Raw genomic sequence first — 14,579 nt, 5'->3', positions numbered from 1 at the left:
GGCACTTCCAGTGCCACTTCCAGTGTTTACTGAGAGACATACGTACTTGGGAGTGTTCAATACGGAATTTTCCCGTGTGGTGGCGTGGGTGCGTGTCCTTAAATATTTATGATTCAGTAATAGAAATTGCACAAATCTGTAAAAGTACAATGTGCTTCCTCAATTTGTGCAATTTTCCCTTTTCATTTTTCCAAAGATGTAAGAGAACAATGCTCCATTACCTTCAAAAGTAAAATACAAAGAAGTCTGGATTAGACAGAAGCAATTAAGAAAATAGGAAAGAGAGCAAATGAAATTGGTGGTTTTTGAGTCGCTCTCCATATATTCTCTTAACCCTTTATATTTTATGACTTGAGGATTAAACGTGCTGAGATTTCCGTTTCTAAGAAATGGAAATTACTGCTAATTTCGTGGTATCCCTTTAGTTAGGACATCCGATGCTTTTTCAGTGAGGTCAAGGCTGTTGGTGCCCCGTGGCCAATGTCTAAAAAGCGCCCTTCCGCAAGACACTGCCCCTACTGGAAATGCTGTCATAATAAATACGCACACCTTTGAGGCCTGCAATGTGAGGTGGGTCCCCCGAAAGGTGGCACCTCTGTGTACTGCGCAGCCTGCACCACTGTCTGCAGCTGCCCTGACGCGCAGTTGGTGATTTGAGCATCTTCATTGGCAACATGTGCTTTTCAGTTTGTGGTTGAGTCTTCATTTTTCAAACAAATTAAAACTCATCTTGGAAAACAGTGGATCCTTTTTTCTTAAATGAAAATAGCTTAAAACTACCGTGTGCATTGCTGCCACGTGAGGCTTCTTTTTCCTGATTTCACCAAACCTGTCTCGGCGCTCGCATCTGTTCCTTGACTCCATTGTCCTCAGGTGCCGCCGTCTGCCATTTTTTCTCCCATCCGTGACATCTATGTTGGCCTGCTGTAGTTGAAATGGGACGCTGCCAGAGCTGCTCAGAACTGTGTTAGTGTGAAGAGGCAGGTTGAAATCTCCTTTTGGGGATCGGCAGAGGGCTGTGCCTTTCTCTTCTGCGTTTTCCCCGGGCCCTCCCACCTCTATGTCCCCGGCTTGCAGCAGGGCCCTATGTTGATTGTGTGACTCAGAACAGTCAGGAACAGAGTGTGAAGCTGTGGGTCTCTGTTAAGTGCACACCCAGAACCTGTGTTCTCTCCTATGTTCTCACCTTTGACGGGTGACGCAGAGGTGACGTGACCAAAGGTCTGTGTGGCTCAGTACCGGCCTCGCTCCCGTCCTCCTTACCTGGGATCTGCTCCCAAGAGTGCCTCTATGGTTGTTAACAGAAAGATACCAAATATGCAAGGGCGGACCTCTGTCGAGGGGTGGAAAGTCCTCATGGACGATGCCAGGGGCCAGGGGGCACCCACATGTCGCTGGCGTTCCCTGCCGTGTCCACAGCACGAGGCCTGCATCGCTGCGCAGAAAACTGAGCTCATCTGTTCTCTGCTCACCTCAGCAGACAGCCTTGTTTATGCAGAAAGTCAGATTCCTGAGGGAGATCCAGGCCCCTCCACAGGCTGACATTTCCCAGATCCGGACGTGCAGGTTCACTTCCGAGGCCTGCGGTTGGCTCGGGCTCCCCGGGCCTGGCCTCCGGGCCGCAGCGGCCCTCCACAAGGCCTGGCATTGTGCGCCTTGTCCTGGGAGGTTTCCTGGCCCCGCGCTGATGAATGCCTCAGCCGTGGCAACGGGGATTGTTCCTTGAAAACTCGGTGTTGGGTTATCCGGGTTGGCCCGCCTCTGAGACAGCCTCAAATAGAAAGCATTTGTACTTTTCAGAAAAGAAAATTTAAAAATCACCAACTATTTTTTCTTCCTAAGATGCTCCGCTGTCCTGATATTTGAAACAGCCCCTTCCTTCGATAGCTTTTGGCCTTCTGCACCTGCAGGTGGCCGGTCCAGGGGGATCACAGTGGACAGGCCGTTGTCCCAGGGAGCTGCCTTCAGCTGTGGCTTCCCAGGAGTGATTTTTTAAAAGGCTAAGAATCTTCCTTGAAATAGGAATAAGGGGTCCTAAACCATAAAACTTAATTTTTAAAATTTTTTTTCAATGACAGTTGACACTCAATAGTATACTATTTTCAGGTGTACAGAAAATTTTTTGAGTTTTAAAAGTAACTTTTATTTCCAGGAGAACATAAAGAAGAAAAAATAATCATTAATAATCAGTCCTGCTACCCAGGCAACCACTGCTAAGTTGGTGGTGTATATCCTGGCTGAATTTTGTTTCTATTTATATACGTATATTTTCATGTAAAAATCAGATACTACTATATATACAGTTTTGTAATCTCTTTTTACCTAGCAGTATATTAAGAATTCCTTTCCATGTCAATAAACATAACTCAATATTATTCTTTTCATGTTTGCATAATGTTCAGTGTTTGCGTGTGCCATGATATATTTGATCAGTCTCCTATTATTGGATATGAAGGGCTTTGTTTGGTTTTGTTATCCCAAGTTGTTGCTAATATAAATGGTACTGGAATAAATTGACTCAAAGAGAATTCACAGTTTTCAGGCTTTTGCTGTGAATGGTCTAATTGACTTTCAGAAAGGTTGAATCCACAATTCTACCGTAAGCTAATGAGAGAGAGAATATTTCAAAAATCTCTGCTTTATCATTAAAAAGTAATTTTTTGCCATTTGGGAGGTTAAAAATTTTATAGCTAAAAACATTTTAATTTATTGAGTCCTAGTGTTATCAAGCATTTTGTTCAGAGGAAGGCATTTGTATTTATTCTTTTATACATTTTCTCTTAATGTCACTTATTATTTTATTTGGTGGTTTGTCTGGCTTGAACTTTTTGTTTGACTGTTGCTACTGATTTTTTAAATGATGTAAAATTTCAAAACGAAGTAGAGGGAATGATGTAATAAATCACTGTATCCCACCACCCAGATTAAATATTTGTCATGCTTACTTTGCCAGTCCTCTCCCCCTATGTTTTAAATCACACCCCAGACACCCTAACATTCACTCACAAATTCTTTTACATATATATACACACACACACATACATGTCTATATATATATGTGTGTGTGTGTGTGTGTGTGTATATATATAAAATAAGGATATTTTCTACAATACCAATGTACAACTTACAAAATAACAGCACGTTGGATTGGTTTTATAACTGTCAAGGAGGATCTGTTGTATTGATTGGCACCAGCCAAGTGTACAGCCACATCAACGGACTAGGAGGAGAAAGAAACATATCTTAGTTTTCTTGTCACCTCAAAAATTAAGGACGAAAAGCTGGTGCCTATAGGAGTAGTGGAATGATGGAGTGACCTTGGTTCTCCATCTCTCAGATGGAGCTACAAGCGCCACTGAGCCACTGAGCCACAAGCGCCACTGAGAAACCCACTGAATCTGCAGTGCCTCTGTGTGTAGATGAATGCCCTGGCCGAAGCTTGCCAGTGGATAGCCATTATTTCAAGTTCATTCACGACAGCCCAACTTGATCAATGACCGGGCTTCCAGGCCTGGCCCACTGGGGTTACAGGAGGTCTTCTCTGTCGTGTCCCAGTTAAACTTGAACAGGGGGTGTACCGTTTCGAATGGTCAGGGTTGCCTTCAGGTCAGAGGCCAGCTGCCCCCCTCACCCCCCCCAGCCCCCACCCCCACCAGTCATTTTTAATCTTGAGCACTCTTCTTCACCCCCATGTGCGCTGACCTGCGGCCTGGGTTCTTTCGTTAAAATAAGTAAATGAATGAAATCATTCTGGAACGGGGGTCCTCATCTCTGGCATTGAAAAGGGAAGGGGGGTCTCCGTGAGCACCATTACAACCTTTCTCTTGCATCATAGATTACTGTTCTAAGTGACGACACAAGTACTCATAGGGAAATGGGCACTGGCTTTTCTCCCTAAAATGTTCAGTGTCTGGGCCCGTTTCAAAAGAAACGAAGCTACACGATCCGTCTGCCGAAATGAAATTGAGGACCCAAGGTGAAGTCAGGAGGGCCACTTACAGTCCGCGGTGACGCTGAGTGGTTGCTATACCTGAGCAAAATGACCTCACCAGGGTTTTTTTTCTTAAGTGTTCAAAATTCTTTTGAAAAAATCCATGGTACTAAAGCATTTAATATATTTCAAATATAATCATGTTATGCCATGTACATATATAAACATTTAAAAATATTAAGCATGTGTTATTCTGTTATAAATTATTAGCAAGTCACTTGATCTAGGACAGTAATATTTGGGAAAAATAAGCACTACCTAAAAATGAAGAAAGCTGTATTAAGGGTGAAAATTAAGGTGGAAATGAAGTCATCTCATCTGGTCTTTTTAAAGAAATGAGAATCTAAAAAAAAAGAGTAGCAATGTTTTTGTTGTTGAGTTGTGAGCACGTTCCCCATTTCTCAGAAAGTTTCTTCTGACCTCAAAGCACTCGAGGAAGTGTTGACAAGGTGGCTGTAACTAGTCCGGATATTTCCCCTATTCCTTATCTGCCAATAATCTCATCTATGTACCTGATGTGTCGGAAAAGGTTTTTAAAAGAAAACTCTTTTTGGCTTTTGGCAAGGACTGTGTTCTGTGATTGTTATTAGCGAGGTCTGGGTTTTGCTCAAAGAAAACATTTCCGGTGTGTTGTCATTTCCTTTCATTTCACTATGTACACATGGAGACTCCATGTGGAAGTTCCCTGTGTCCATTCCTATATTCAGAACGTCTTTAAATTAGCATCAGATTTATTCTTCGAATAATTTTGGTCTGTCGCTCACCTCTTCTTGGGGCTTTTGGAAGCATGGAAGATTATTTTCAACTAGTGTCTCCTGTTCCCTCCAGAATGTGAGGTGGTGTGTCACACTTGGGCATGTCCAAGTGGTTCCACGGCCAGAGTTTTAAAAATACCAGTATGATGGTTTTAGAGAAACGTATGGAATTTTAGTTCTTTAACAGTAACATGGTACATCAATACAGAAACCTCGTGTTTCAGTGACCGGAAGTCATGGTGGCGGCCGAGGCCGAGACAGGCCCGTTAGCAGCAGGGTGCACAGCTGTCCGGTGAGGTGGCCCGGGGCTGGGCTCAGCAGGGGGCCGGGCAGCAGCCAGACAGCAAAACCACCGGCTCCCACGGAACTCCCCCAGCCCAGAGTCGGGCTTCGGGCTCTCCTTTCCCTGCCTGTGTCTTCTCTAAACTATCAAAGTCAGATCATTGATTCTTACACTGTCCTTAAAATCAAACAAAGCGATATAAAGATTAACTTGAATCCTTTTAGACATATTTTACCCAGCTCTCGGAAAAACATCTGGAAGCTGGATGGAGACTCAAGTACTTTCACTTGAAAATACCTCATCTTTTTTTATTCATTAAAGAAAAATTGTCTATGCTCAGATTGAGGTCAGAATATCACTTCAGGATGATGTGCCAGAAACTCTTACCTTTAATAGAGTTTCATTCCATCTGAAAATATGTAGATCTCTCTATGTTCTGAGTTAAATCTCATTATAGAACAAAACCATTTTTCTAGGTTTAATCTTTCTTTTCAATTTGCCATCCCCACATTCAGTCCCAAGAATTATTATCATCATCTTTTTGAAGGAAAAAAAAATGCTTCTCTGTCCTTCTGTGAAAATTTTTGTGTTATTACTAAACATGTAGTTTGTTTTCTTAACTTTCTCTTACATGTTGTATCCACCTCCTTCTTTCCCTTTTTGTTCTGGTTTGCTACTGCCATCAGACTAAGAGTCCCTGTAACGTTTGGTTTCCATGGTGGCACACGGGGGCGGCCGGGGAGGCCTTCAGTCCTGCAGGCCTCCGAGCTCCCTGTTGGCCCTCGGACGTCAAAGGTGGAGATATTTGTGCCACAATCGGCACTTAGCAAAATGTATCACTATTTAGAGCCACAGTTTTTTATGGACTCTTTTATTATTTATTGTAAACCTTTTCTGTCTGCAGCCCCGTGCTGGTGACCCTGCATCCCAGGCCGTGTGATGCCTGGAACTGTCTAGTCATGGTGACTGCAGTTCCCCTTCATACCTTATTAACCCTTAGAGTTTCTACAGGAGAGAGATGGAAATGCACATTCAGTTTCCATTTCATTTTTACGCAGAAAAGAAAGTCAAATAGATGAAAAGTAGGAAAAATAATGGGGTGTTGGGCAGTCCAAAGTCTACAACAACAGCTTCTGGATGGTACTTTTGAGTATTTGTTGAATATTTATCCCAGGGGTGTCCAACTCATGTTCACCCGGGGCCACATCAGCCTCACGGTTGCCTTCAAAGGGCTGAATGTAATCTTAGGACTGTATAAATGCAACTACTCCTTAACTAGGGGCAAGGAGCTCGGCGCTGCCACCGGGTAGAAACAAGGTGCCAGGCCGGATAAAACAAGGTGGAGGACCGAATCCGGCCCTTGGGCCTTGTGTTTGCCACCTGTGATTTAGATAAATTAGCTAAGTCTTCCAGTAACTTGTTATTGTACAGGACCAAAGGGAATGTGTTGTGGTAGGTGGTGATTTTGTTCCCTAAGTGACAGTCCCCTCCCCCATTAACTGTCAGTCTCAACCTGCTCCTCTCCCAACTTTCTAACCAAAACTATTGACCAGAAATACATTTTTAAAACAGTTTTTACCTTTTTCTACTTCCTAAGTTCACTTTCTGAGGGAAAGGCTTTTGCAGTGAAATGACCCAAGTTCAGGGAGCTGGAGAATCAGGAAGTGAGGACCTTGTGACATTCACATGCTGGGTCCCTTTGCGGGAGGATTGGGCACTGTCTGGCCGGCCAGTTGGAGGGCTGCACAGACGTGTGTCAGCCGCCTATGGCATGAAGTCCATCATTCATGTGTGGTCTGTGTCTGTGGGAGGAGGCAGACGCAATGCATCCTGGGTTAGACACCTCCTGGACCTTCCACCCCTCAGTCGCCACAGCCTGAACCAGGTGCTGGCTTTTCTACCACAGAACTGGACAGTGGCTGAGAGCGGGTGACCTTCTGTGCAGGAGGAAAAGAGAAATTGAGGAGTGCCACCTCAACACTAAAATGTGTGTTGCTTGGCACTAACTCACAAGCGCAGTTGTCTGTCTTCAGGACATGGGCAGAGGGTTAAAGGTGACTCACGTTATCAGAGATGTCACCCCACCAGGCCAGCACGTGCTCGATGGGGCATGGTCCAAGTCTGGTTTCTCTTCCTGAGACATGGATGCCTCTCTGGGTGGCCACAGTGCCACCATGAGCTTCAGATCTGTGCTGGGACAGAGGCCTTGTTACCCTTCCCTTTCCACCTGGGCTTCGTCATAGAGACCTGCTTGTCCGCAGTGGAGCAGGGAGAGGACTGCAAATTGCCCCACCCACCCCTGCATGGTGGAAGTATGAGAAAACTGGGCCTAATCTTGACTTCTGGAGAGAAGTAAAGACTAAAAATTATTTTCACTTGCTCAGTTTCTCAGTTGAAAAAGCCTTCCTTCCATGACCCAGGATCCCGCATACTGAATTGGCTGGTCCCATCCTCCCTCATCCCTCCTTCCCCGTCCCTTCCCTTTGTTCCGGAAGGATCCGTGGCTCGGTGTTGCCCATGAGTGGCCTAGATGCTAAGAGACCACACAGAGGCAGCATAGGGGGTAAGAGTACGTACTGGGTAAGAGTGCGTACTGGGTGTCAAGCTGCCTGGGTTCACGTCCTGGCTCAGCTCATGGTATGGGCAGTCCATCCATCTGTACAAAATACAGATAATCATAGTGGTAGCTGCACCCTAGGGTCCTTTTGAAGATTAACTGAAGTTAATATGCACACCGCACCTTAGAACAGTGCCAGATACTTAGCAAGCAATGTGTGTGTTAGTTGCTGTTTGACTAGGTACGTACCACGTACTAAGAACTTGACCAAGACATTTCTTCTTTAACCCTTATGGTACCCTCATAGAGATGGTATTTCCAACACACTTTTCCAGTGATGAAACTGAGGCTAGAGGGGATGTTGGTTGGACAAAGGTCACCTGACTCAGAAGTGGCCAGTACAGAATTCGGCCTCAGGTCCTCCTAATTCCCAAGGGCGTGGAGCCCACCGCACTCCCCACCTCCCGGCCTGGGTGGATGGCGGGCTCGCAGCGTTGCTGCAGCAGCGTCTCTGAGACTGTCGGTCTGTTAACCTGGCATCTTCTCTTTGTAGGTCAGCCCTCACACCGGACTTAGGCGACCTTGACTTGTGAGCGTTTCTCCATCGATTCTTTGCCCCCTTCCATCGCCGGTCCTTTCTGTGCACTTTTAGTCTTCAGCGTGACTCCGTGTCATTCTCTGCTCCCTCCGAAGAAATCTTTTCTTTGCTGTACAGGATAGAGCAACCAGGGTAGAAAATTACTTGGAATCTTCCCCTCGTCAATTGTCTCCTTTCGCCTCAATTTCTCTAAGTGGCGGGGTGATGATAGGGCTTCCCTCCTCCCATCAGTGGGCGTCCCTGCTGTTGAAGAGAACTTGCCGGGGTGCAGAGCTGGCCCGTTTCCACCACTTACAGGACCCAGGAGGCTGTTCCCAGCAGGCAGCATGGCTGCCACGGGCCGGCTCACCTGGAAACCTTAGGGTTCCTTTTGGTCTGCACCTGCCTATCTGTGGTGCTGTCTTCCAGTCTGCGAGCGCCGCTGCTGGTTTGCAGCGTTGGTCACCCGTGTTGCCACGTCCAGTATGGACTTTTCCTCTGGCCACCTGCCCTGACTTCTGCGAGTCCACACATCACCCTGCAGGCAGAGCTTCCCAGGGCCCTCAGGATACAGCTGTGATCCCTGCACCCAGTGTGCCCGTGTGCCAAGCCAACCCCATCTCCCGCGCCACGGGCCTTCTTCCAGCTGCACAGACTTGGCTGTGTTCTCTCCCCGTGCGGGGGACACCTTCTGTAGCCCCTGGGAGCCTCACAACCCCACTCTGCCTGCAGGTCCCAGGTCAGCTGTGGCTTCTGCGGGAAGCACTGCACCCCTCGCTTCCACAGCGCTGGTCACGCGGCAGTCCCCTTTCTCATGCCCACACACAGGCCTCTGTGCCCCCTGACACCTGCAGCTGGAGCCAGTTTTGTGGAGCATGATGTTCCCAGGGCCGGGCGTTCTCGAGGCGCTCACTAAGTGGTCACCGTAAACCAGAGGGAAGGAGGGCAGTGAATGTGTTTCCCTGTGGCCAGAAGGGTGATGTTTCTAGGTGCCCTTTGGGGGAGGGACCCTCTTGGGACTCTTGCTGTCCCCAAAGGGACGTCTCCACATTTCAGACCAAGCAGTTGCACGGGCTCCCCTGAAATCTCAGACTTAAGGCAATTGCCATGGCCAGAGTCACAGTACCATGCCGGCCCCTGGCCGCTCTTTGCCCTGTGCCCAGGGCCAGCCATGCTGTTTCCATGTGAACTGCCCGCGGAGACACGAGGGCCGCTGTCACCTCAGCAGGTGCTTCAGGGCTAAGGAGGTGGGATGGAGAAATCTCACACTCTGGGTCTGACCAACCATCCTCCGACGTCTCTATGTCCTTTCAGGCTCTTTGATTCCCAACAGTTTTCTTCACGGAAATATTGGAACATAACCTGATCACTCCCGCAGGCAGCTGGCCCAACTCAGAGCAACCTTCGCTTCCTTCATTTTATCCAAGAAACGACACTTTGTCAGCTCGTGATTAATTTATGTTCCGATTTCGGCTGGACGGGGACGGAAAGAAAAAATAGCTCACACATTTTTCTAAGCACTTACTGTCTGCCAGGCCCTGGGAAAAACATCCTCCATGGGATATCTTACTCGGCCTCACGGCTCTTCTTGGAGGGGTGGACGCCGTCATCACACGGTTTCGCAGACTAGAGGGGAAGGCTCCGAGAAGTTACGTATACATACGTGCACGCTCTCGCAGCTGCAGGAGGCGGAGCTGCAGGCTGAGCCCAGCACTGCCTCTCAAGCGCGTGCTCATGGGCACCGTGCTGCCCTGCCGTGTCCTCTCCAGGGTCTGTGTCATCTGCAGGTTGCGAGGTCCGTGACATAAATGGCCTGTCTTCCCGCTCCGCATTACCCACTACCCAGTTCATTTTTCAGCCTATTTACGTTGCTTTATCTTTGAGACAAAACTAACAAGCAATATGACACAGCGTTGCGTGAAATCTAGCCTAACCATCATGTAAAACTTCATGTTGTTTATTACTTTTTAAAAAATATTTTTACATGTCTTTGATTTATCTTAATATTTCCTTTATAGCATTTAATAATAGTAACCACAGCCTTGCAGCATGTTTAGAAAGCAACACCCATCACGAGAGTCCCAGGCTCAGGTGCCCTCAGATCTTTTCCTCTGTGTCCTCCCCCCACCCCCATCTGTGGCTGTTCAGGGGGCCTGATCCCTGCTGCTGTGTTTGTCTGGCTTCTGGGAGGGTTCAGCCTATCAGAGGCCCTGACGGGAGAGGGGGTGGGGCTTAAAGGAGAGCTAGGATAGTTCTCCCTCACCTCCAGCAGCAGCTGCACCTTCTCTGTGGCTCCAGCTCCCATGAGGTGGCCCCAGCCCCCGGACTCCATGTATGTCTTTCTGTCCCTCCAGCCTGAGGGCAGTGGTGGCCTTCTTTTTTTTTTTAATGATTCTCTGGGCTGCTTTACTGCCCTCTATGACCCGTCCACCATCTGTGTGTATACCCAGTTCCCCTCAGTTAAACTTTTCCTGTTGTAAGTAGGTCTTTCCAGTTCTCCAGCCACTGGACGCCGCTGGATACGCCAGTGTTCTCAAGTGTGATCACAATACTTACTCACAGCTCACTGTAGCGGCCTGGACGATGGGTGATAGGATGGGGTTCAAACCCTCTGATGAAAAGCATTCAAGGCTTTTGTGTCCACTCTGGCTGCCGTGCCAGTGGAAACCCTGGCGGGGTGTTTGGTGTCCCCGGTTCTAGTTCTAGCTGAGTCACTTGGGATACTTAGAAGCATCCAAGTCAGAGCCTCGCTTTCATGGAACAGGGAGGTGCTTTAACACCTTCCGAACCTGACAATTCTAGGGTGCAGTCTCAGTGTCTGTGGGGACCAGCGAGGTGTCTCTTCCAGTGAAAGGGCTCCCCCTCCAGCCCCCTGCCCTTCCAAGGCATGCTCTTGGTCCCCAAGGGACCAGGTGACAGGATGTGGGTGCGCAAGGGCAAATCTGTCACCACTCTTGGAAGGACCTCCACAGGACTCGCTGATTCTGACCCAGATGGCTGGTCTTCATTTGGACACGACACGCTCGCAGAACGTATAACACAAGAGTAAAATTTAGTGCTCAGCTGCCCTGACTGTGGGTTGAACCATCTTTCAAAGACGATACTCCATATATTCACCTTATATATACAACCAATAGCAGAATGGGCAGATGGCACTTGTCTCGTGTAATGTATTTTCTCTTTCTCCATTTTCAGCACACTCTTCTTATAGTCTCTAAACTCCATTTTTAAAAAAGTACATTATCCAGCGCACGTGTGTGTGTGTGTGTGTGTGTGTGTGTGTGTTTGGGGCCAATTGCTCTGGGTACCCTAAATAACTTTAATTTACTAAACTTCACTCCTCCTCCCCCGCCCCAGCCCTTTCTTTTCAGAAGACACATTTAGACAATCACCATTCTCCTCCAATTCAAAGGACCTGCTGCCTGGTGACTCTGTGCTTCACGGAAGAATATCAGCTCCAGGTATGGACGCCTTGTTGGCTTTGCTTCTGCGGTTGATCGCTTAAAAATTACCTTGCTGACATGTGTGAATTTTCAGATCTCTTCATCACGTGTGTTGACGTCATTTGTAGAGAGAAGCTCGGCTTTTTTGGACAAAGAGGGAGAGACTCAATTTAAGCAGCCACAAAAGTTCATTAAAAGAAAATGCAGACCGTAAGAAAGTTCTTCCTCTGTGTTAGGAGTTCATTGTCGATTACCTGCTGCTGTTTCATTCGTGTGGGGAAACTCTCATTCTTTAACGTAGCGAAGTATAATCTGAAAACACTTTGCTTTCCACGGTGTCAGTATTTCAGGGAGGCAGCCAGGAGGGTAGGGGAGGCGGTGGCCAGGGCAGGACAGGGCAGGACCCTGGCGGGGTAAGGGCCACCACAAATGCCCCTCCGGTTTCCATGCGGGCAACTCAGCTCCTTAGAACGGCCCTGCCACCCGGATGTTACGCCCTTCATAGGGTATCTATGTGTAGCCACCTCATGTTCCCTTTTGCCAACGGAGGATCAATACACAATTTCTTGCCTGCTCTTCCTTTTTCCTTTCTGAAGTGAAAAATAAAAATATAGTTGCTGTCCTCTTATCAACAGCACAGCCGTCCCTCAGGGCTCATGCGTGTGTCCTCAGAGCCGCTGTGACACCGGGACGTTTGAGAATCACTGCATGCAGCCCATACTCCTCACTCACTCACCCCCAGCCCGGCCTCACACCCGTCCAGGAGCCAGGAGGCTTCCTGCTGGGCTGCCTTCGTTCCCAGCCGTGGGGAGAATTCCCGAAGCTCTCGGTGGCCTCCACACCCACCATTTGTCTGGGAGGGCGATGGAGCCCGAGGTTCCCTGCATGTGCAGGAGGGTCTCACAGCAGGGCTGTTGGCCGGGGACCCCTGCAAACATCCAGTCCAGGTGTCCTCCACATGCCTGAGGAGCCCGGTGTCACAGACAGCTGGGGACCGAGTGCTGTGTAATTCAGACGGAGCCAAGGAGCATCTTACGAAATGTTGTCTTGGGTGTCACAAGTCACTGGAAGGGGGTTGTGACAAACAGTTGGGGAAAGGCAGCTCTTTGTTGGCCTTCAGTCTTGCGGAGGCAGACCCACGTCTTCTCCTCTCCAAGGAGTCCAGGGACCTGTGTGCTTTTTAGCTTTGCAGGCCTTTCGGCTCAATCACCATAAATAACACACGCACACAAAAACCCGTTACATAACACCTGGTTGGAGAGGGGGAAAGAAATTCTACTTAGCTGATGTCTTCGCTCTCAAACAGGGGCTATTTGAGCTACCGTTTGCTTCCCACGGTGTCATTTTGAATCGCCAGCTGCCCGGTCCCCAGATTATCGCCCTGCTGTTAAGTTGATGGATTGTGACTTTTTAATGTCAAAATAACTGCCTGGGCATTGCCAGTCGGAGTGCTGTGACCCACACAGCCGGCGTCCCGTGATGGATGGACAAACCCTGCGTTGCTGGTTTACTGTTTGTCTTGGCTGTATTTTAAGAAGGGTTTATTGGTCAAGTTACAACTGCACCTCGAGAGTGATGCCGGTATATTTTTAACTGTGTATAGACAGCATTTCTGTCATTGGCTCGGTAGACTTATATCATGAATTAGATGAATTCACACTTAAAAATTTAACTTCTTCGGGGGTGCAGGAGTCAGCATAACGGGGATTTTAGAAATGTAAAGCCACCACCTCCTTTTGGAGGGAGAGCCAACCTCTGTGCTTCCAAAAGCCTGTCTTTAGGCAGAGGATACTCTGAATGCCTGTTTACATTTTGCTAAAACGCACAACCAAAGGGACTGTCCAAAAATAAGCAAGGCGACAAAGCTCTACAAGTGGAGTTAAAATTAGAGAAATTAAAATGATCAGGACAACCCGGTGAACAGACGTCTTGCAGTGTGAAGACACGTTTTGTAAGGAAAGCCTCAAAACCGTGAACTAACTGCGGAGAAGACCAGTCTGCACTAAGGAAGCACTGAAGCATGGAGGCTTCTTAGGTGCACACCTCCCTTCGGTCCGGACAGAGGCGACTGGCCGTGACGCACCCACAAAAGCTCCCCAGTGCCTCACCCACAGCCCGGAAACCCCAAAGCTCTCCCAACCACAATTTTTTGAATAAGTTGCTTGGTGACACAAACTAATGGGAGGCTATTTACAGCCTGTATGTGTGTGTTATGCCAAGGGTGAAGTTAATGCATTTCATTGCAGCAGTATCAACATACTTGATTATACAGGCCCATTCAAGTGTTATATAAAATATGCATTCTGCACCATGTTATCATCTTGAAATCAGAAAAAGTACAAATCCCGAAATGCATCAGGCCTCGGGGGTCTCAGATAGTGTGGGCCCACATTTACTCCAGTACACCGCCTAGCTGCTGTGCTAGGAACCAGGCAACCGAAGCTATAGTTGAGGACCTCCAGGGTCTCAAGGTTCTGCGGAGTACGAGTCATGAATTCCAATGGAAAATTTCGGAAGACCGCTTGGGCAGCAGATTGCTGAATCACTGGAGGAGCGGTGACAGGAACGAGGAGTCCATTGGGGATGCCCTGGCGCTGGGCAGCATCAGTAATGAGGGCCGGGGACAGGGAGAAAAGGCAGGGACGAGGGAGGCAGGCAGGTAGGTGGCTGCCGGGTCTGTGAGGCTGGCTGGCTTTGCCGCACGCAGGCTGAACTCAGGAATGACGGTGGCTGTGCAGACATGGGGAAGCCAGGAAGGAGGCAGCTGGCTTCGGTGACTAAGCAGAAAATATTCTGTGGCTAGAGCATGAACCAAAGCCTGAGTCCTGAGAAATCTTCTGTTGGGTAGTCTCAGTGTTACCATTAAAGTATTATTTCTTTTTTTTATACGCTTTGCAAACTTATTTCCACAGAGAACGCAAAGAGAAATGTCAACCCAGAAACTTACCTCAGATTCCCAATTAGTAGAGATTA

At 48.0% G+C, this 14,579-nt stretch overlaps 1 protein-coding gene across 8 annotated transcripts in view; it reads left to right on the top strand.

Moving 5' to 3' along the window:
* ZNF827 (zinc finger protein 827) overlaps positions 1-14,579 on the top strand; it is a 157,650-nt gene that overhangs the window by 89,933 nt on the left and 53,138 nt on the right. For all 8 annotated transcript variants that reach the window (XM_028519081.2, XM_028519080.2, XM_036031852.1 and 5 more), the window contains one exon: positions 11,521-11,624. In XM_028519081.2, coding sequence (XP_028374882.1) covers positions 11,521-11,624 — 104 coding nt within the window. The remainder of the gene's footprint in view (positions 1-11,520; positions 11,625-14,579) is intronic.

Source organism: Phyllostomus discolor, chromosome 8 (genome assembly GCF_004126475.2).
Source record: "Phyllostomus discolor isolate MPI-MPIP mPhyDis1 chromosome 8, mPhyDis1.pri.v3, whole genome shotgun sequence".
In the NCBI taxonomy this organism is placed as follows: Eukaryota; Metazoa; Chordata; class Mammalia; order Chiroptera; family Phyllostomidae; genus Phyllostomus; species Phyllostomus discolor.
The sequence above is the reverse complement of the archived record's forward strand: the minus strand, read 5'-3'. Positions and strand labels throughout refer to the sequence as shown.